The sequence below is a fragment of the Leucoraja erinacea genome, chromosome 15 (genome assembly GCF_028641065.1).
Source record: "Leucoraja erinacea ecotype New England chromosome 15, Leri_hhj_1, whole genome shotgun sequence".
NCBI lineage: Eukaryota > Metazoa > Chordata > Chondrichthyes > Rajiformes > Rajidae > Leucoraja > Leucoraja erinaceus.
The window spans coordinates 736,161-758,411 of NC_073391.1; the positions used below are offsets into that span (position 1 = coordinate 736,161).

At 46.8% G+C, this 22,251-nt stretch overlaps 1 protein-coding gene across 5 annotated transcripts in view; it reads left to right on the forward strand.

Annotated features, from left to right (window-relative positions):
• The window catches only part of rpp30 (ribonuclease P/MRP 30 subunit), a 62,279-nt gene that overhangs the window by 29,081 nt on the left and 10,947 nt on the right, over positions 1 to 22,251 (forward strand). For all 5 annotated transcript variants that reach the window (XM_055646574.1, XM_055646572.1, XM_055646575.1 and 2 more), the window contains 2 exons: positions 339 to 428; positions 15,407 to 15,523. In XM_055646574.1, the coding sequence (XP_055502549.1) occupies positions 339 to 428; positions 15,407 to 15,523 (207 nt within the window). The remainder of the gene's footprint in view (positions 1 to 338; positions 429 to 15,406; positions 15,524 to 22,251) is intronic.

Sequence of the window (22,251 nt, forward strand, 5' to 3'; positions counted from 1 at the left end):
GCATAATGACATATTTTTAAAGACATATTTGCACCTATGTAGAGAAAGGAAAATACAAATAAAGAATGTGAAAGGGGTAATAGTAGAAAAATTGAAGTTGCAAAGAAATGTGTGAGAAAATAAGTAGAAAAATGGCAACGTGAAGAATGTAAAGGGAAGGTAATTCCCAATTGGAGATGAAATGAAAAACTTTGTGCACCTGACCCTCTAATATTCACTAACATTGTGAAAGTGAAAATTGCATTCTGGAGAGATGGTGGTTAATTCAGTAAAGCTTACTTTGTTATATCTCCATGTCACAAAAGTATTTGTTTAAAATACTGATTATTTCTTGACAGGTAGCCTGTATGACCTTGGATATTGACCTAATTTGTATTCAAGGGAACTCAAAACTACCATTCCGTATCACCCGGCCTCCTGTTAATGGGGTAGGTACCATTTGAACAGTAGTTAATTATATTAATTCTCTAACATTTGCAAATAAAATTGTCTGTTTTGTATGTGTGTTTTTTTTTAAGCTAACGTGGATTAGAAGAAGCATTAGAGGAATAGTAATTTGTATTAAAACTGAAAATGATGAGAAAACTCAGCAGATCAGGCAGAACCTGTTGAAGGAGAAATAGTTAATGTTTCTGATCTGGGATCATTTGTCAGTACAGAGAGAACCATCTTTAGGAGCAGAGAATGTGATGCAGGCAATCAGAAGAACAAGCAATATTCCTCTGTTATGGTGAACTAAAGGGACAGTTAAAATCAGATCAAGATCATGTTGCAAATTTTGTATAATCTGTGTAATGTTGTATGGTCTGGCCTAGTGTGCCAACAGGCTAATGAAGAAATGATATTGGCATTTCAGGTAAAAATGGCTGTTCTCGTTCAAACAAAAATAAAGAGTAAGTGCTCTAATCTGTAGAAGGTGCCTATAAGTTAAAAAAAACCTGTGAAAGCCTTGTGACTTGTTAATGTTGTGGAAAGTTTTTTTTAATGGTAAATATGCATTGGAAAACATTAAAGAATGAATACAGGAGAAACGTGATAACATTATTCTATGAATTCTTTCTGATGACAGGTTCACTCCTGCCATGATAGCTTGGAATTTAAATTTAATTAATCAAATGCGTCTCAAATGAAAGGATTATAAATGGTGACCGTGAAATTAATACATTGTGTTTCTTAAAAATGTACCTGGGTCCCGAGTGATGTTCTAGCCCAACTCTTAACCTGATTTTCAGGCACGATGTTGTTATTTGGCAGCACGGAGGCGCTGCGGTAAGACTTACAGGTTTGTAGGTTAATTGGTTTGGCAACGTTGTAAATCGTCCCTCATGTTTTTAGGATAGTGTTAAGGTGCGTGGATCGCTGGTTGAAGCGGACTCGGTCGGCCGAAGACACTTTTTCCATGCTGTATCTTGCACAGTTTAGTGGTAGTGATGCACTCAACCTCTATGCCTGTTTAAATCGGCATCATTAAAATCCTGACCATAATTGAGCTATTGATCAGGAATCATGAACGGATGAAGATAACTCTGATCAGTTGGTGTGTGATTTGGATGATTTAATTCAAAGCATACTCAAATGATATTGCTTACTGGTGCAGAGATCTATTTAGCAAACTTTACATCACTGAGCCAAAAGAGGAGAGAAACATTACACATCATAGAATCATTGCGACTGATATAATGTGTTTTGTCACAGCTGTGTACATCCATCTATTCCACACATATATGTCACTTTTTAATCGTCTGGGATAATATTTTCTTCTGTGTTTTTATGCCAGTCCCAATATGTCCCTCTTTGGCCTTCAGTAGTTTTTTAACATTTCTGTTTTCTACCATTGCATCTTTGCCTGTGTAAATAATGTTTGATCATGCTTTTTTTCCCTAACGTGTGTCGTGGCTCTTCCTTCATAACTAGATTGGTAGTGTAACTTCTCTGTTATATTTTGTCGATGTACTTCAGGTCTCAGCAATTAAAAGTAGATTCAGTACTTTTAAGTCATCTGACCAAAGCTCTGTTATGGATATTCTCTGTCTAGTATATAATCCTACAATGAAATTCAACATTGCATTTACTTTATTAATAACTGCCCATCAGGGCCACATCATGGTAAATGCTCAGCCTTCCAATGCGCATTTATCCTTGGGAATGTCACTTGCAGCTTTTAGCTTGTTACTTTTTTTTCCAATGTGAATACTTCGCTCTCAATTTTATCTATTGTTCATTTGCCAGATTTCAGGTTTTAATGTAACATTGGCATCTCCAGTGCTTTTAACAAAAGACACAATTATCACCATAATGAGCCCCAACCTTGTTGCGTTTCAATTTTGAGATAGATAAGTTTGCTTAAAGTTTTGGTTGCTATTCTATGACTTTCCATGCATGCTGGTTGGGTGCTATTCTACAACATGCTTCTTAATCACTTTTTTTATTCAATTCTATTCTGTTTTCTATTTCTAGTCCTATTAACCTGTCCTTTCCTACTCCTTCCTCACAAATTGTAATCATGTACCAAATTCAATAATATTCAGATTGACCAAATGCCCTGCCTGGTTAAAGTCTTTGGATCAGTCTTTAGCCTGTAGATTAAGTTTAGGGACCCCACTATCACAGTATCTGCAACCAAATTTCATGCAGCAGTTATGCAACAGCAACACCTCTTTCATATCCCTTGGAAACATTTTTTTTCAAGCACAATTTGTGTTGCCCTTTCTATGCTTGCTTTCCTTGCCCTCTGCTCCATTCATTTGGTTAGTTCCAGCATGGATTCCATCTCGCTTAAGGCTATGACTACAGTGGCTGTGGAATGGCTCACAACTGCATACTCCATATTTCCTCTTCCATTCTGATGATTCTCATTTGTGTAAATTGTGTATGCAAGCAAAGAATTTCACAGTGCCTAGTCCAGGGCTCGAAATTAGCGGTTGCCCGGGTGCCACTGGCCACTCAAAGCGCCGCCGGGCAACCTAAACACCGAGTCATTTTGCCCGGCTTGGCAACCAGATACTGGTTTGTACCGAAGATAGACACAAAAAACTGGAGTAACTCCGCGGGTCAGGCAGCATCTCTGGAGAAAAGGAACGCGACGTTTTGTGTCGGTGGTGACGGCTGTATTGCGTGGGAAAGATACTAGGTACGGGGTGAAGAAGGGTCGGAGTGAATGACGGGCCCCGAACAGCGGCTCCATCTCCCACTCGTCCCGCACCCTGCCTGCCCTGATAGCAGCCGCTGCTTGCAATCCCGCTAACGGTGCTTTCAATACAAACCCTCCCACACGCCGAGGCCGGGAGGAGGGAGGAAGGGGGAGGCCTCGGCGTGCGGGAGGGTTTGTATTGAAAGCGCCATTAGCGGGTTTACAAGCGACCGCTGCCTGCTATCAGTGCGGGTGGGGTGCTGGTGGAGATGGTGATGGGGCCGCTGCTGCCGCTGTTCGGGGCCCGTCATTCGCTCCGACCCTTCTGAAGCAGCTGCACCAAAGATACTATAGCTATGGGATCTTTGAGCTGCACCGCTTGGCCCCGCACCTTGCTGTTGGCTGGCGGAGGAGGGAGGTGGTGGCGAGGGGATCCCAACGGCCAAGGCAGCGCTGACCCTCCTTCCTCCATACCTTGCCCCTCTTCTCTCTCTCTCTCTCTCTCTCTCTCTCTCTCTCTTGTACGCCCCCTCCACCTTCCCTTTCCCTTTATCCTGGGACCTCTCCTCTCCATCCCGCACTGATCTCTGTAGGGGTTTTGCGTTTCCCTTTATTTCCCTTCGGGCCCAACTGCCCGAGTTATTCTCTCCCTTGTCAGAGGGTCAAACGGCCACCACTCCACTCGAGCAGTTTCCAAGAGAGAGAATACAACAAAAGGGATTCCCCTAGGTTCTAGACCTCGGAATTATGGTGGGATATGATAAAAGGTTGAATTGACCAGAGTGTGCTGATGAGGGAAAACAGAAACCAAGATGGACTCAAAGCAAGTCTAAAATTTACAGGCTTTATTGAACAATGAGAAATCGAATCTCACCAACACTACATAATACGTGGCTAAACTTATGCTTTAAACTAAGACTATGGACGGAAAACTATCGAGCACGTCGTAAAACTTACTTTACACAATTTTACCCCCCCCCCCCTATATTTTCTTAACCTCTATACTATTTCGGGAATTTCACCAGGTCACTGGGGTACTTACAGTTGGGCTCACGAGCCGTCCAGCAGGGCGGAAAGAAAGAGAGAGAGAGTTCTGGCTTGACTCCTGTTTTTATACCTGAGCTTCCTTTGAAACCCTCAGGTGGTCCTCTGGATGAAAAGGGTTCTTTTGATGATACCCAGTTTCGATCTGGCATGAACAATAGGCTTCCGATGATAAGGGGTTTGCTGATGTCATGATCCCTCAGCCTGATCGTTATCCCATCGCCTGGACGGGCTCCTATTGTCTTGATGGATGGGTCATCCTGCTGAGGCTTGGTTCCTTCCTTTGTGTATCCAAGATAATCTCGTTATCTCCATCTCAGCCTTTCCTCCCCACACCATTCGCCCAGTTTATTGATGCGCAAGTCCACATGCCAGACAGGTTTGTGGATTGGGGTTTTTTTTCGTTGCAGCCAGCAAATTTGTCTTTTTCAAATTGTCCATGTCCTTATCCGAGTTCTTCCATGATTTTGAAGGATTTGCCCCAATAACTTACATCCCCATTTGCCGCCTCTATTCAGTCCTCACTGACATCCCCTGTGCTCCCTCCCCATCTCCCCCCCCCCCCCCCCCCCCACACCACAATCTATTCATCCTGCGCTGATCACCCTATCCACCTCGCATTGATTCTCCTGCCACCCCCCCCCCCCCCCATCCATCCTACACTGGTTCCCCAATTCACCCTGTACTGTCCCCTCATTCATCTTGTAATGATCCCCCATTCATCTTGCACAGACCCTCCGATCCACGCTGTACTGACACCCCCCCCCCCCCCCCCCCATTCATCCTGCGCTGATCCTCCCATTCAAGAAGAATGGGGAAAACAGTCTGAAGAAGGGTCTCGACCGGAAACATTGCCTATTTCCTTCACTCCATAGATGCTGCCTCACCCGCTGAGTTTCTCCAGCACTTTTGTCTACCCCCATCCATCCCGTACTGAACCTCCCCCATACAACACCACTGACATCCCCCGTGCTATCCCCTTACACATTTTACCTACTCCAACCATCACATACTAATTCACCTGCCTCAATCCATCCATTCTGCACCGACTGCCTTCTAACCCATTGACTATGTTTGATAACGGAAAGCAATCAAATGTGTTTTAATTCCCAATGTTATTATTTGTTTTAATCCATAAAGATGGATTAATTAAATTGTGAACACGTGGAACATTAAAACCGCAGTGTTCGATTGTCACTGCTGCCCTTGACACGTTATTACAGCATTCATTTTAACGTCAAACCAATGTTCTTAATATGGAAAACCAGTACTGTAGTTATTTAATGAGCAACTTTCACAACTATACGTACGCATATATGTTATCATGGTCCAGGATTTATTGACACAGGTTGATCATATGTTGAATAATCCAACCACATTTTTGTTTGGAAGTGGAAAGAACTAATAGAAATTGCATTAATTGCAATGTGTAAAAAGAGTTGAGATACTGTCTTATAATTTTGCTGCATATCATTGTGGGATAAATCATGTCTTGATTGGTGAATATGTTTAGTTTGTGACTTTATTTGAAGCAGAAATAATATGCTTCATTGAGTATAATTCCGACTGGTAACTAAGCACTTCGTCCAAGCACATTATTGCACGCGTCATGCAAGCCATCTTAAATGACTACCTAAACTGTCATTTGGCAACCTAAAAAGCTGCCAAGGTTGCTCGGCTGGCAACAGGGAAAAAAATTTAAGCGAGAGCCCTGCTAATCACATGTAACAATAAAGTATTCCTTCCATTCTTTAGAATATTCTGCCCATTTCAGCACATTTGTATGTGGGCCTCCTGCAAGCGTTTCTCTGCGAAGCCTCAAAGCATCCTCTCCTGTTATTTTGTTGTCAAATGATAGCTGAATTCATCTACATCAATATGGAATTGGCATTTCCTGTTGATTTTTCACCTTGGATTATTCTCTGAATTTTAAGTCTCTTGTACAACCGTGGTTTCCTCTTTGCCCCTTCATCATAATTCTGTCATTGCAGTTACTGACCAAGCAGTTTCCGATTTATTTTTTTTGTCATTCACCTACCACATCATCTTTATTGGTACCCCATTTCTTGAAGGAAAAGTGCTCTTGCCTACAATTTGGATCACAAATTGAAATGATTTGAAGCATTTGTATAATTAAACATTGAGCTCAATCAGAAGTTTATTGGCTCACTGGATGCACAAAGAGAGATGGCATCCATGTGTACTTTGAGAGTTGGCAGCTGAAATTTGATCACATTTGTTTTGTGGGTGTTGTTTTCAAAGGAGGAATTTCGTATCTTTCATTCAACATTGTGAACTTAACCAGAACCATTGGTACTCTTTTCCCCCCTCCCCCTCCACCTATGTTCCTTTGTAGCGGCACTTAGTGGTGGGGTGGAGAGGGCAGAACCCTCCTCATCGGTAGGTGCGGTCATGTGACCTTGGGGTGTCGGTTTTCGCGGACTTTTGGGGTGTCAGTTAGTTAGCACTCCTCCCAGCGACAGGAGCTTATTATTGTTAGTGCAGACAGACTCGTGAACTTCATGGGTTTTCTTTGTTCATTTTTATTTAAAATTAAAAAAACTTTTCGCTCAATCTGTCTGGTCTCACTACCACGTCTGGTGACCCCGACGATCCGAACATTTTTCGGATTTCTTCTCGCCATGTATGCCGATGAGAACTTTGACGACTTGCCCACTCAGCAGAACGCGGTCGCACTTAAACTGCCTGTGTTCTGGGCGAAGCAGCCTCTTGTGTGGTTCGCACGCATCGAGGCCCAGTTTGAGCTCCGCCAGATCGTTGCCGATGCCACCCGCTACTTCTACGTGGTGGGCGCTCTCACCCAGGAGACGACATCGTAGGCTGCTGCTGTTCCTGCAGAATCCGCCGGCCATTGGCAAGTAAGAAGGCGTTGCTGCTGCGCACCTTCGCGGTCAGCCACCGCGATCGCGCGGCTCGGCTGCTACATATGGGCAGTCTGGGTGATCGGCAGCCGTTGGTTCTCATGGGTGAGATATTGGCGCTCAAGGGTGAGCATAAGCCTTGCCTGCAGTTCAAGCTGGCGTTTTTGGAGTAGATGACCGATGACATCCACCTGCTTCTCGCTGGGTCCGATTTCACCGGCCCCCCCTGCCGCTCGCTGAACGGGTGGATGAGCTGTGGCTTTCCAAGCAACAGGATGGTGGTTCCATCGGCCGGGTGTCCGTGCCGTCGTCACAGTGGCCTCGCCGGGCTATTCCTGCTCAGGATGACTTCGCTGGCTCGCAGCAAGAGCCCGTGGTGTTATTCAAGATTCAAGATAGATTTAATTGTCACATGTGCCAGATGGCACAGTGAAATGAATTCCCATACAGCCATACAATAAAAATAAACAGGACTCAACACACTATAGAATTTAACACAAAACATCCCCACACCGCAGAATCAAAGTTTCCCACTGTGTGGGAAGGCACCAAAGTCAGTCTCTTCCTCCACTGTTCCCCGTGGTCAGGGCCTCCCCGTGCCCTCCGCAGTTGCAGCTACTGGCGGCCCGATGTCCAGGACCGCTCGCTGGGATGATACAAGTCCGACGTCGGGGCTGCGGGACGTCCTCAGCAGCGTGGACACCAGAGTCGGCCCCCTCCTACGGGAGTCGGCGGCTTCCAATGTCCGTAGGCCGCGCCGGGTGGAGACTGCTGCTGTAGGCCCTCTGCAAGGTGCCCCAGGGCTCCACGATGCCGTTCAGCGCCGCCCGCGTTGGAAGCTCTCCGCACCAGAGCTCCACAATGTTGGAGCAGCGGCCCAACGCTCCGGAGCTCCAAACGGCGACCCAGGTAGGCATCGCCTGCTCCGCAGTGACTCCAGCGCTGCGCCGCCGCTGTAGCAGCCCTGGTCCGGTACTTGGTCCCCGGCAGGAAAGGCCGCTCCGATCCAGCTGGTAGGCCGCGAGGTGGGGGGGCGAGGACGCGACTCGGAGAAATAGTCGCGTCCCCGCCAGGAAGAGACTTGGAGATGGTTTCCCCCTTACCCTGCCCCCCTCCCCCACATAGAAAAGTAAAAGTTTCCCCCTAAAACAGACTTTGGACTAACTAAAAATAAAAAAAAGATAGAAATGACATACAGGCTGTAGGTAGAGGCTGCTGTCAGTGCAGCGCCCCTAGTGGCCCACTCAATTTTACCACCAATGCTGGGGTGCGGAGGCCCGCCAATGCCGCGCCCCCTACTCGTTTTTGGGAAATGCCTCAGCCGATCGCCAGTAGAGGCTATCGCGGTCGGCAGAATCATCGCCTCTACGTCAGGGATGCGGCATGGGCCAGGGCCTACATTCCTTGCCAGAAGTCTAAGGTCCAGCGGCATGTTCGTGCGCCGCTTCAGGATTTCGTGCTTCCTTCTCATCGGTTTGTGCACATTCATGTGGATCTGGTGGATCCTTTGCCGTCGTCTCGTGGTGCCACTCACCTGCTCATGGTTGTGGATCGTTTCACACGGTGGCCTGAAGCTGTTCCGCTGTCCGACACCTCCGCTGTGAATTGTGCCTGGGCTCTGGAGGCCCACTGGGTGGCGCGTTTTGGTGTGCCTGCTGACATTTCTACCGCGTACCACCCTCAGGCCAACAGGTTGGTCGAGCATTTCCACAGACATTTGAAGGCGCGGCTCACTGGCCCGGATTGGGTGGACCAATTGCCTTGGGTGTTGCTAGGGATCTGCACGGCTCCGAAGGCGGATTTGGACACATCGTCCGCGGAGCTGGAGTATGGTGCGCCGCTGCGGGTTCCTGCGGTTCGAGGGTCGCTGGAGCCTGCCTCGTCTGGGCTGGCGTGTCTGCGTGAGAAAGTGGGGGTCCTGGCACCATGGGGTTATCCCGGTGTATGTTCCGCCGGTGTTTAAGGACTGCTCTTTTATCTTTGTTCGCAGGGACTCACATCGCACTCCGCTCCAGAGGCCTTATGAGGGGCCTTTCCGTGTGTTGCGGCCTGGGGTCGCGACTTTTGTATTAGATGTCGAGGGTCGTGAGGAGATCGTGTCGGTGGCCCGCCTCAAGTCTGCTCATTTGGTTATCGACGGCCCGGTGGTGGTGGCCCAACCCTGGTGTAGGGGTCGTCCACCAGCCGCGTCCTGTTCCCTGGTTGCACCTGTTGTGCCTGTTTCCCATTTTCCTCATGGGGCCCCGGTTGTGCCAGCCCCTCCTATTCCGCCCGTGGCACGGGTCTCGCCAGTCCCACCTGTCTCCACTCGGACTGGGCGGATCATAAAATAAAAAAACCTTTTCGCTCAACCTGTCTGGTCTCACTACACCTTCCTATTACCAATCCTCCCTCACCTATATCAACCTATTACCTGCAGGCTTTGTTCTGCCCCTTCCAGTTTACTTCTTCCCCCTCCACCTCTGCAATCAGTCTGAAGAAGGGTCACAACCCAAAATGTCGCCTGTCCATGTTCTCCTGAAATGCTGCCTGACCTTTGTTTTTTTCTATAAAGCAGCTTCTGCAGTTCCTTGTTTCTATAATTGTTCATCTTGAAATAAGCAGCAGACTACTATGCCATCAAAAAGTTGAATCATTTCTGTCTCTATAAATGTTTCAGTTCATTATTAGTTTTATCATTGTTATAGTCCTTAGTTCATCTGTTGAAACGTGCACCCAGAGCTTTATAACTTAATTCCTTCAAACACATTGCAGTTTTCTCAGCAGTTTTCTTCAGTCTTGACCCGAAACGTCATCCATTCCTTCTCTTCAGAGATGCTGCCTGTCCCGCTGAGTTACTCCAGCTTTTTGTGTCCATCTTCGGTATAAACCAGCATCGGCCATTCCTTCTTACACATAATACTAAACCGTGTTCACCCATTTGTAGGGGTGGAAGATTGCAACCTTCACGTGGTCCGCCCTGTTTCGACTAATGCAATCAACTCAACGTGCACAAACGGAAGATCAAATAGAACAAGTTGTCCAACAACTTTAGGCTGTGCACGCCACACGAAAGAAGAAGATCCATTTGTAGTTGCTGATGCATATGTTCCTGAACCTGGATTTCAGTGAAGCTACATCCATATTTAAGATTATCATTATTGTGGCTTTACACTTCTTACTCGGTAATCTCCCTTTCTTACCCCTACAATACCAACAAAGCATGCCTGGAGAAAAGGAATAGATGATGTTTCAGGTCGAGACCCTTCCTCTGAGTCTGAAGAAGGGTCTTGACCCCAAAATGTTGCCAATTCCTTTTCTCCAGAGATGTTGCCTGATCCACTGAGTTATTCCAGCTTTTTGTATCTATGTTCAGTTTAAACCAGCATCTGCAGTTCCTTCCTACAAAGTAAAGTCAAGAGTGGTTAAGTGTCCTGTACCGACAACAGAACAATGACATTCTCACTTGGCAGCAGCATAACAGGCCTATAACACAACTCACATAATTAATATGTACTGTATAATAAACACAAAAATTCAATACATTAATAACCCTGATGCTAATGCAAAGAAAAAGCCCAAAGTTTGTAACCTTGTTACTGCAACTCGCATTTTCTTTTATGATAGGAAGCAAAACTGTATTTACATTAATTTTATTTATATGTGCACTGAAGTTGCTTGACATACTAAGCGCAGTTGTATAGGGCCCGAATGAGACGGCGCCTGGAGTATTGTGTGCAGTTTTGGTCTCCAAATTTGAGGGACATTCTTGCTATTGAGGTAGTGCAGCGTAGGTTCACAAGGTTAATTCCTGGGATGGCGGGACTGTCATATGTGGATAGAATGGAGTGGCTGGACGTTTATACTTTGCAATTTAGAAGGATGAGAGGAGATCTTATTGAAACATATAAGATTATTAAGGGATTGGACACGCTGGAAGAAAGAAACTGAGGCAGGGCCACAGTTTAAGAATATGGGGTAGGCCATTTAGAACGGAGATGAGGAAAAACTTTTTCACCCAGAGAATTGTGAATCTGGAATTCTCCGCCTCAGTAGAGACCAATTCTCTGGATGCTTTCAAGAGAGAGTTAGCTAGAGCTCTTAAAGATAAAGTCAAGGGACATGATGAGAAGGCAGGAACGGGGTACTGATTGTGGATGATCAGCCATGATCACATTGAATGGCGGTGCTGGCTCAAAGGGCTGAATGGCCTACTCGTGCACCTATTCCCAATGCATGAATTCCACAGCTGGAAATTCTATGAAAATTTCCTGTAGAGGGTGCTGTTGGTACAGATATAAATTAAATCTTTGTTTCCTTTTATTATAATTATATTCAATAAATTTACATTTGCAAATAATTGGGCTTAACATTTATCAAAACAGTGAATTAAAATGCTGATTAATTACTATTAAATTTAGTATATGATTATAGCTTTTTTTTATTTTTCCTTCTTAACTGATCCCAAAGGAAATGATCTCTCGTTTGTGTGATTGGAGCCAAAAATATGCCAAGCATCAGCAGATGGCTATGATTAATGGCTCTTTAATCCAAAAACCTAATTCAATTTCTACGCTGGCTTTGGTTTGTATGCTTGTTTTCCACGAGACAGGTCATCTCATGCAGGCCTGGAACACCCTATCCTCCTTATTCTATTCGTATTATTTAATGCAACAAAAAATATATTGTGAAGTTTTAAACCTCTTCATAACATGAGTACCACAGAATAAATTATGTACATGTTCAAAAGTACAGCTACTGAAAAATCTATACCAATATAAATATATCATTGGAAAAAATAGTTGTAGTTTCATTTGATCATGTTTTTTTGAATGAAGAAAAAATGCCTTGCAAAAGTTTGAAAATTATTGATTAATTAAATGCAGTTTAGTTTGATTTGCAAATGGCGTGTATTATGTGAAAGTGAGTAAATTATAAAAGTGGATTAATCAGTCCCACTATAATCTAATTATTGCTATGTAGAGTTCTGGCATCATTATGCAGGGTTATTTTAGCCATGTAGCTGTGGAAAGTGATTTTGTTTTATTTTATCTCTCATGATCAATGACCAGCATTTATGTCCCACCCCTAATTGCCCTTGAGGAGATGATGAACCACCTTCCTAACCTGTTAACTGTCCTTCGATTGAAGATGCTACCAGAAAGCAAAGGGAAGCACTTTCCAGCAGTTAGATATGGAGATGATGAAGCAGTAGTGATGGCATAGGATTTGGAGGGGAATCTGTGCATGGAGCTGACTATTGGCTTCTTGGCTTTGGAAATGCTGTTGGAACAACCCAGGCAATTACCCATCTTTAACATTCAAATCCTAGGCCCCTTTATGGGGATATTCTCAAATCACCATCTCTCATAAGCTGTGTAACAAGGAACTGCATATGCTAGATTACACCGAAGATAGACACAAAAAGATGAAGTAACCCATCGTGACAGGCAGGATCTCTGGAAAAGGGTAGGTGATGTTTCGGGTCGAGACCTTGCATCAGAGATGGGTCTCGACCCGAAATGTTACCTATTCCTTTTATTATTCTTTGTTATTCCAGCTTTTAGTCTATCCCCTCATTAGCTTTTCAATATTCTGCAAACAGTCATACAGAGATGTATCAGGACAGCAGAGCTTTGATCTGATTTGTTGGTTGTGGGAATACTTCTCTGTGTCTATTTAATGGTGCTTTTGCTCTAGTGAAAATGTAGTTGGGGTTGAGCATGATCAAGTTGTTACTCAATTTTCAGGCATGCCTGTTAGTGAACTACCTATGCCTTCCTTACCACATTCCTTACTGAACCACAATTAATCCCCTGGCCCGATTGCCATAAGAGACGCGCTAAACCATAAGATGACAGGTTGTGGTGGAAATCATTTTCCTAGGTATGAGCTGCATAATTTATTCTGAGTCCGTTACATAATAGAAGTGGTATGCAACCTGGCGGAAATTAGCTTTAGTGTGAAGGCTTGTCTTTTTCCCCACAAGAACTGTAGAATGTTTGTCCCCAGCAATACTCTTTTGACCCAAAACATACAATGGGTAGATTTCGCAGTCTCTGAAGTCGTTAAGGAGAGGGAAAAAATAACCCTTTGACTGTTGCTCTTTGATTTACTCAAATGCAGCGAGCCATTTGACTGGAAAATGTGAAATTACTTTTCTGCTCTGCAATGAATCCTGGCACCTGTATTTCTGTGACATTGTAATCAAATCATCCTAGAGCCTTTCAAATAGACAGCATTTCTATTAAGGGGACACTGCATAGAAATGGAGTTGAAATCAAAGTCAGATCAGTCATAATGTTTAAGAAGGAATTGCAGATGCTGGAAAATCGAAGGTAGACAAAAAACCTGGAGAAACCCACCCGCTGAGTTTCTCCAGCATTTTTGTCTGCCTCAGATCAGTCATAATCTTGAGTGGCACAACAGACGTGAGGGACCACACAACCTGCTTGTATTTTGTATCTTGCAACTGATGATTCAGTACGACTCCATCTCGAAAAACAGTTGAAAGAATTATGAAAACTAGCAAGATCACCAAGTATACTCTGCGTAGAATATTCAGTATCCATCACCAAGCATAGCCTGGAAGCATCACAGTCACCAAGTGCTGGATGACGAGGCTATTGCACTGGCCATGGGTCAAGTAATGAGCAAACCAACACAAAGGCCAAGCCCACTTTCTCTTGTCCTCATCAATTTATCTATTTCAAATCATGAATGGTTTGGATAAAATACAGATTTTTTTTTTTCATTCACTAAAGAGCCAATAATCAAGTCCATTTGAGGCTAGTTTATTGTCACATGCACAAGTACAGTTTTAGACAATAGGTGCAGGAGTAGGCCATTCGGCCCTCCGAGCCAGCACCACCATTCAATGTAATCATGGCTGATCATCCACAATTAGTACCCCATTCCTGCCTTCTCTCCATATCCCTTAACTCCGCTAGCCATAACAACTCTATCTAACTCTCTCTCTTGAAAGTATCCAGAGAACCGGCCTCCACTGCCCTCTGAGGCAGCGAATTCCACACACTCACAACTCTCTGTGTGAAAAAGTTTTTCCTCATCTCCGTTCTAAATGGCTTACCACTTATTCTTAAACCTTGACCCCTTGTTCTGGACATACAATAAAAAAATCTTGCTTGCAGCAGCATCACAAACGCAGACTCTGCAAATGCACAAAAACAAGTTATACAATAATTACACAATTTTCAAACGCAAGAGGACTGCAAAAAAAAAAGTAAAATGATAACAAACTAAAGTCATATGACGGGCCCATCCATGCTGACCAAAATGCCCCATCGTAGCTAATCCCTATAATAAAATAGACCACTTAACTACTTATTCAAAGTGTTGTCGGGATAGTCTAAAGAAGAGTCCCGACCCAAACTGTCACCTATCTATGTTCTCCAAGGATGCTGCCTGACTTGCTGAGTTACTCCAGCACTTTGTATCTTTTTTAACCCAACCTCTCTTGCAGCTAATACCCCCTTATCCAGAAACCTCTTCTGCAAATGTCCAGCTCCAATACCATAAAGTTAAACTTGGCACCATGGAAGGACAGAACGGAGGAATGCTGATAAATTAATCTTTCATGGATGGCATGGAATCAAATTTACATTAGTACTTGGATGTGAGAGTGCATTCTCTTTCAGCTTCGTCAGTGAAGCAGGGTACTGTATTCCAGAGTTCCACTGAAATCAATGACTGGAAAGGAAGTACTTTCGACTGCTTCTCTTCGAAGTATATAAATGGCCACCAGCCACGTTACTAAGAATACAGGTATATTTCAGTTTCTAGTTGAGGTTGCTATGGTCGGGCCACCATGGAAGATGTGGGCCAATAAATGGTTATAGTGAAGTTGACGTCCATGCAGATACAATGGTAGCTATCAAAAGGGAATTAATTATTTGCAGAAAACCTATTGCAACCACTGGAGGGTGGGGGTGGAAACAAGGCAAAGTAATTTGTAATAATTGGACAATTACAAAACCATTAAGACAGATAGTACTTTGGTTAAATACTTCCAGCCCAGTCCTTAAAGCCCAGTCTGAAGAAGGGTCTTGACTTGACATGTCACCTATTCCATTTCTCCAGGGATGCTGTCTGACCCGCTGAGTTAATCCAGCTTTTTGTGCTTATCTCCTAAAATCTGTAACATCCAGGTTCAGGCGAAGCTTCTTCTCTACAGCCATCAGGCTTTTAAACACTACAACCTCCAAATAAGCTCTGAGCTAAGACTTGCGAGCATTGTTTTTTTTGCATCTTTATTTTTTTTTTTTTTATGTGTGTGTGTATATACATTGTATTGATTTTAGGTCAGTGATATAAATATATTTTGTTAGCTGTTTTTCTATTTCTCTTCTAGGCTATTGCAAGAGGAATTTACTTTGAACTAACATATTTTCCTGCTATCAATGATTTCACGCTAAGAAGATATACCATTTCAAATGGAATTTGCCTGATGAACGTATGTAAAGGAAAGGTAAGGAGTGTTTCCCTGACCTCAATGCATAGGTGCACAGAGAGAATTGAGTCAAAACTTAATAAGTATACAATATTGTTATAGTCTCCTTTGATAAGCTGCTGTGAAGGCAGGATGATCATGAGCAATAACAAAACCTAATTATATTTTATATAAAGGAAATGAGAGTATTTGTGTTTACAGATCTCTAATACTGTGCCTGAATTGCAAGGATTGTTTTATTTAATCAATTTAAAACATGATCTAACAAACCATATTAATTTGCAGTGGATGATAGACACAGGGATGTATACCTGGATGGTAAAGAAAGTGACACTTGTGCTGTCATTCACTCCAATTCTAATCTGTCTAGGCTTCCTGGTAGATTGTTGAATCCTTGGCAAAGTGACTGAAATTGAGTCCCTGCATCATTTGTAGTTTTTTCTTAAATTGTATCTAGTTTTATTTTGTACTAGACCAAGTGGGACCCGTTGGGCCCCGTCCCCCAAGCCAATATTCCACCACTGACCCATAGCCACCAACTACGCAGGGAGGGATTCCCATTGTGACGCCAGAGATCCCCGTTGTGACACGATTCACGGCAACCCTCCCCAACTGCACCGTGCCATCCCTCTTCCTACCCTATCCTCCTCCATCCCCCAGCACTCACTCCCCCTCCTCTATTTTTATGTCCACCTAACCCCCCCCCCCCCCCCCCCCCACACACACACAATGAAAATCAAGATCTATTTTTGAAAATGAAACCCCCCCCCCCAAGAATTTGTTTATAACAGAGTTTTGAAAATTGCGTTTTAATGTAAGTGAGTATCGGGAACCCATTGTGACGTCATTGTGAATTAAAAAGGTAGAATTTGAATAAAACTTTTTTTTAATAACAAGTTTTATGTGAATGAGATTCGGGATCCCATTGTGACGTCATACGCTGCTAACGAGCAGTGCATGCGGAAGTATTTTGGTCAAAGTGGCTTTTGGAAAGTTTACAATGTAAATAACTTGTAAACTAAACCATCAATCTGAATGAAACTTACCACAGCATGCCACAGGACATTGGTGAGTAAGGTGGGCCAAAAATTGTAGCGCTGTCGTGTACTGTTTTGGCATAGTTTCAGGATCACATACACACGCATGCAAACAAACAAGATGAGAATTTTTGTAATATACTAGACTAAGAGGGACCCGTTGGGTCCCAGTCACACAGGAGGCCTGGTCCCCCCATTGCAACCCATAACAGGGAGTGTGGGGGGGGGGGGGCATGGAGCAGGGAGGGGGGATTGGAGGTGTGAGGGAGAGAGAAGGTGTGTGGGGGGGGGGGTTGGGGGGGGGGGGGTTGCGGGGGCAGGGGTTGTGGTCGCCGCAGACGCAGCCTGCACTCTGCTCACTCCACTCTCTGCTCGCTCCGGTCCTTCAGCTTTAGGCCTCACTCCCGGCTCGTTGTGGCGGTCTCTGCAGAAGCAGCCAGCACTTGCTCCCTCCGCACTTCTGCACCCTCCGCACTTCTGCACCCTCCACACTTCTGCACCCCGCTCCCCGACTCTGCACTCCGCACTCGCTCTCTGCTTACTCTACGCACTCCGCACTGCACTCTGCTTACTTCGCTCCTTCAGCTTTTTTCTCCTCGCTGCCGCTCATTGACAGCAGGTGCCGGAAGGGGCATTTTTTAATGATTTTTAAACCTTCATAACTTTGGTGATATTCCACCGATCAGAACAAAACGTGATGCACGAGCAGCAGAGGAGAATGGCGAGTAGGGTGGCGAAAAATCGTAGCGCTATCGGGCACCGTTTTTGCAGAAATGTGAAAACAGAGCAAACATGCAGAGGACAAGATGAGAGTTTTAGTTAAGTATAGTTATATAGTTGTACTAGACCGAGTGGGACACGTTGGGTCCCTGTCACACTGGAGGCCTGGTTACCTAACGCAACCCGTTCCCCAACGTAATATTCCACCACTCACCCGTTCCCCCATATTCCAGCACTCACCCATAGCCCCCAACTGTGCAGGGGCATATCCCCCAGCACTGCCTCCCCCTCCTCTTGCTTTGTGGACTTTAACAAAGAATGCTATTGCCCCCTCCCCATTATGTTCAGCTAAAATCTTGCTGGAAGGACTGAGTTTTCCTCGATTGCAACTTTGTTGCAAGCTGGGCCAGCAAGGGTTTAGATCCTAAATAGCTGCAAATTTTTTCTTAAACTTGAATTTGTAAGTCTTGAATGGCAATAATTTGTGAAATATAACATTAATCTGAACAAAACTTGACGCAAACGACCACATGACAATGGTGAGTAAGGTGGTGCAAAAAAATTTAGCGCTATCGTGTACCCTTTTGGCCTAGTTCTGGGATCACATGATTACGTGTGTATCAATAAATATAAACAAACAAGATGAGAGTTTAATAGCCCTGTACCATGGTACGAGTTCATTCCAAGAGCTTTCCCGAGTTTAAAAAGAAAATCAAACTCGTGGTAAGCACGGAGAATGAAAGCAGCAGGTAAGTCGGAGCTCGTGGACGCCTCTTAGAGGCTCGTAACGCTAACTGCAGGTACTCGGGAAGACTCGCTAACGGCAGGTAAAGTAAGCACAGGAAGACCCGTGAAAATTTTTCAACGTTGGAAAATGTCCACGAGAGCCCCGAGTACCAACGAGTGGCCATTACCGTAAATCTCCATTCGAATCAGGGCAAACCCGGGAGAGCTCTTGGAATGAACTCGAACCATGGGACAGGGATTTAGTAATATACTAGACCAAATGGGACCCGTTGGGCGGCCTGCGGCGTGACACACACACTAACCACCCCCCCGCACGGGGAGGGAGGGGGGGGGGGAGAGAGTAGAGGGGAGGGGGGGGGAAGAGTATAGGGGAGAGGCGGGGGGGGGGAGCCGGGCGAGCGAGTGGGCTGCGAAAAGCGAGCTGGCTGCGAGCAAGCGGGCGACGTCATGCGCAGCGCGTGAACACAACATGCAGCCAATGTGACGTCATCAGCCAAAACCAGAATAATTTCTAAGTTATTTGACATTTTTTAACATTTTGATTAATAACTGGAGAAATAATGCAACGGGCATTAATTTTTCAGTTAAGGCGATTTTTGACTTCACATGATAAATTTCTACAGGAATATGTAAAAATGTTACCGTGAGAGCGTAGTTTTTTCGAGAAGTATTATTATTATATATATATATATATACACACACACACACACACACACACACACACACACACACACACACACACACACACACACACACACACACACACACACACACACACACACACACACACACACAGCGGGTCCGATCTAAGCTGTCAATGAAGACAGCAATTTTTTTTTTAATTGTCGGGGCAGTTAGGTCAGGTGCAAAGGCATTGTGAGGTCAGCAGCTGGGCAACCTTAATATTTTTTTAAATGTCAGGGAGGGGGAGAGATCTCCCACCCCTGTCCCATTGTGATGTGATTGTCCATCTGTGAGGTGGCACTGTGACTAGTACAGCAGTTTGATTTTAGTGGGATCACGTGAAGGTTCCAATCTCCCACCCCTGTCCCATTGTGATGTCATATATGTAAATGCGATCCATTGTGATTGGGCACTGACTCGTGCAGCATTGATTTAAAAAATGTTTGATGTTTTGTTAACAATTTTATTCAAAATCTGGGGAAATAATTGACTAAATCTAGGGAGGAGTGGATTTCTGAAATCATAAGTTAAATCCCTATTGAAATATGTAAAAATCTCCACGTTTTAGCCTCTGGAATTCGAGGAAATACGTTACAAAGGCAAAATGACGCGCACACACACAGTTTGAATAGATACTAGACCAAGTGCTCCCCCAACGCAGCCATTCCCTACCCGTAGCCCCCACGGGAGACGTGGTCCTCCAACTCAAGCGGCTCGGGAATCAGCAGTGCGGCTGTTTTAAATGGCGTCTTTGAGGCGAGATGTGGGCGCCAGCAGCCGTTATGGTCGCTGTCCAGCAGGAGGCGACAAAATGAGCGAGTGGGGGGGGGGGAGGAGAAGGAGAAGGATATTATTAAAAATGTGTACATAAACACGACAAAATTTAATGAGGAGTGGACATTTGGAATGAAAAGCGATATCTCTACCGAAATGGAAAAAAAGTTGGCGTTTCTGGGTCTGACGTTGGCGTAGGAACGAATCAAAGACTGGCAGCCACAAGTCAGAAACACACACAGCCAGCCAGCAGCCTCACAGTTTTAATATTATACTAGACCAAGTGCAGACCCGTTGGGTCTGTTTCCCCAACGTGCGTTTGGTGGGGGAAAGGGGCGGGTGAGAAGAGGGGAGAGAGGGGGAGGAGGAAAGGGGGAGAACGGGAGAGAGGAGAGCAGGGTAGGGGGAGAGAGAGAGGGGGATGGGGGAGAGGAGGTAGGGGGGTGGGAGGAGAGTGGGGAGGCGGGTAGAGGGGTGGGAGAGAGAGGGGTAGAGGGGAGTGGTGGCAAGAGAGAAGGGAAGGGGGTGGTGGGGAGATGTGGTGAAGAGGGGTGGGAGGGGAGAGAGGGGGGAAGGGGAGGAGGAGAGTGGGGGAGAGAGGGGATGAGAGAGGGGTGGGGGGAGGAGGGAGAGGGGGAAGAGTGTGGAGGGAGGGGTGAGAGGGTGAAGGTTAGGGGGGAGGGGAGAGTGGGATGGGAAGGGGAGAGAGAGGAAATATTGGTGAGGGAGGGGGGAGGTAAGTGGTGTGGAAGAGGGGCAGGAGAGGAGGGGGGGGGGTGGTGGAAGAGGCAGAGATGAGGAGGAGGGAAGGGGAGAGGGAAGGGGGGTGGGGAGTAAGTGTGGTTAGGGGAGATAAGTGGAAGAATGAGGAGGGAGGTGGAGAGAGAGGTAGGGGGAGTGGTGGAAGAGGGACAGAGGGGAAGGGGTGGAAAGGGAGGGAGGAGAGAGAGAGGGAGAAGAGAGGTGCAGGGGAGGGGTGGGGGGAGGTGAGAAAGAGTGGGGAGGGGGGAGAGAAGTAGAAGAGTGGGGAGGGAGGGGGGGGAGGGGTTGGGGGAGTGGTGGAAGAGGGACAGGAGAAGGGAGGGGTGCGGGAGGGGAGGCGAGAGGAGTGGGGAGGGGGGGGTAGGGGGGGAGTGGTGGAAAGGGATAGAGGGGATGGGGGGAAGGTGGCGGGGGGAGATAGGAAAGGGTAGAGGGTGGGAGAGGGATGGGGGAGGGAGGAGGAGAGGGGGAGGAGAGGAGAGGAGAGGGGGGGGGAGGAGAGGAGGAGGAGAGAGGCTAGGAGGGAGATGGGGAGAGAGAGGGGGAAGAGGAGGAGGAGGGAGGAGAGAGGGAGGGGGGAGGGGAGAGGGGAGGGGGGTGGAGAGGGATGGGGGAGAGGGAGAAGAGGGGTGAGGAGAAGAGAAGGGGAGGGGGAGGGGAGCAGAGAGGGGAAAGAGGCTGGAGGGGGAGGGGAGAGTGGAAGGGGGGGGGGTAGAGACCGTCCATCTGTCCCCCATTTCGTCTAGGGGAGGAGATCCTCTTTCTCTAGAGAGACACGGGACGACGCGGAGAAACGGGCTGGGGAGGGGGGGGGAGGGAGGAATGGGGCTGCCGAAAAGGATATGTAAAGGGGGATTCCGATTGAACATCTGTGAACATTGGGCATTTGGGGAGATCACACGATTGAACGTTCACCAACATTTATGGGTGAGAGAGGTTTTTGAGAGTTTTTTTGAAAATTTGGGAGGGGGGGGGGGGGGGAGGGAAGAGGAGAAGGAGAGGAAAAAAAAATTAAAGGAAAACACGACAAAATTTAATCAGGAGTGGATACTTGGAAATGAAAAGTAGGGGGAAGGGGAAGAAATGGAAAAAATCTCAACGGAGAAGGGTGTGATGATGGCGTAGGGAGGGGGAAAGGCTGGCAGCCACAAGTCAGAGAAAACACACACAGGCCAGCCAGCAGGGGAGAGGGTTTTAATATTAGGGACTAGACTAGAGAGGGGGAAGGGAGGAGGGGGGGAGAGAAGGGGGGGGGGGGGGGGGGGAAAGAGAGGGGGAGGGAGAAGGAGAGGGAGGGGGAGAGGAGGGAAGGAGAGAGGGAGGTGGAGACGGGGAAAGAGATGAAGGGGAGGAGAAAGAGGAGGGGAGGAGGAGGGAGAGAGGGGTGAAGGGGGAGGGGGGGGGGAAAGAGGGGAAGGAGGGAGGGAGAGGAATGAAAGGGAGGGGAGAGAGGGGGGGAGGGGAGGGGGGGGGAGGAGAGAGTTAGAGAGGAGAGGAGGGAAGAGAGGGGGAGGGGAGGGAAGTGGAAGAATGGAGAGGGAGGGGGAGAGTGAAGGAGGGAGTGGTGGAGGGAGGAGGGAGGGGAGAGGAGGGAGAGGGGAGGGGAGAGAGGAGAGGAGGAGGAGTGGGGAGGAGGCGAGAGGAGAGAAGGGGGGAGGGGGAGAGGCGGAGGAGGGGGAGGGGGAGGGAGAGGGGAGGAGGGGAGGGAGAGAGGGGAGGAGGTGGGAGGAGAGAGGGGAGGGAGGGGGGGGGGAGGAGGGAGGAGGGGGAGGGAGGATGGGGAGGAGGGGAGAGAAGAGGAAGGGAGGGAGGGAGGAGGAGGAAAGGGAGGGGAGAAGGATGGAGGAGAGATGGGGGAGGGGAGGAGAGGAGGGGGGAGGAGAGGGGGGAGAGAGAGGGGAGGGGTGAGGGGAAGGGGGAGAGGAGGGGGGGGGAGAGGGGAGTGGTGGTGGAGAGGGAGGAGGGGGGGAGTGGTGGAAGAGGGGAAGGGAGGGGGGGGAGGGGGTGGGGAGGGTGGAGAGG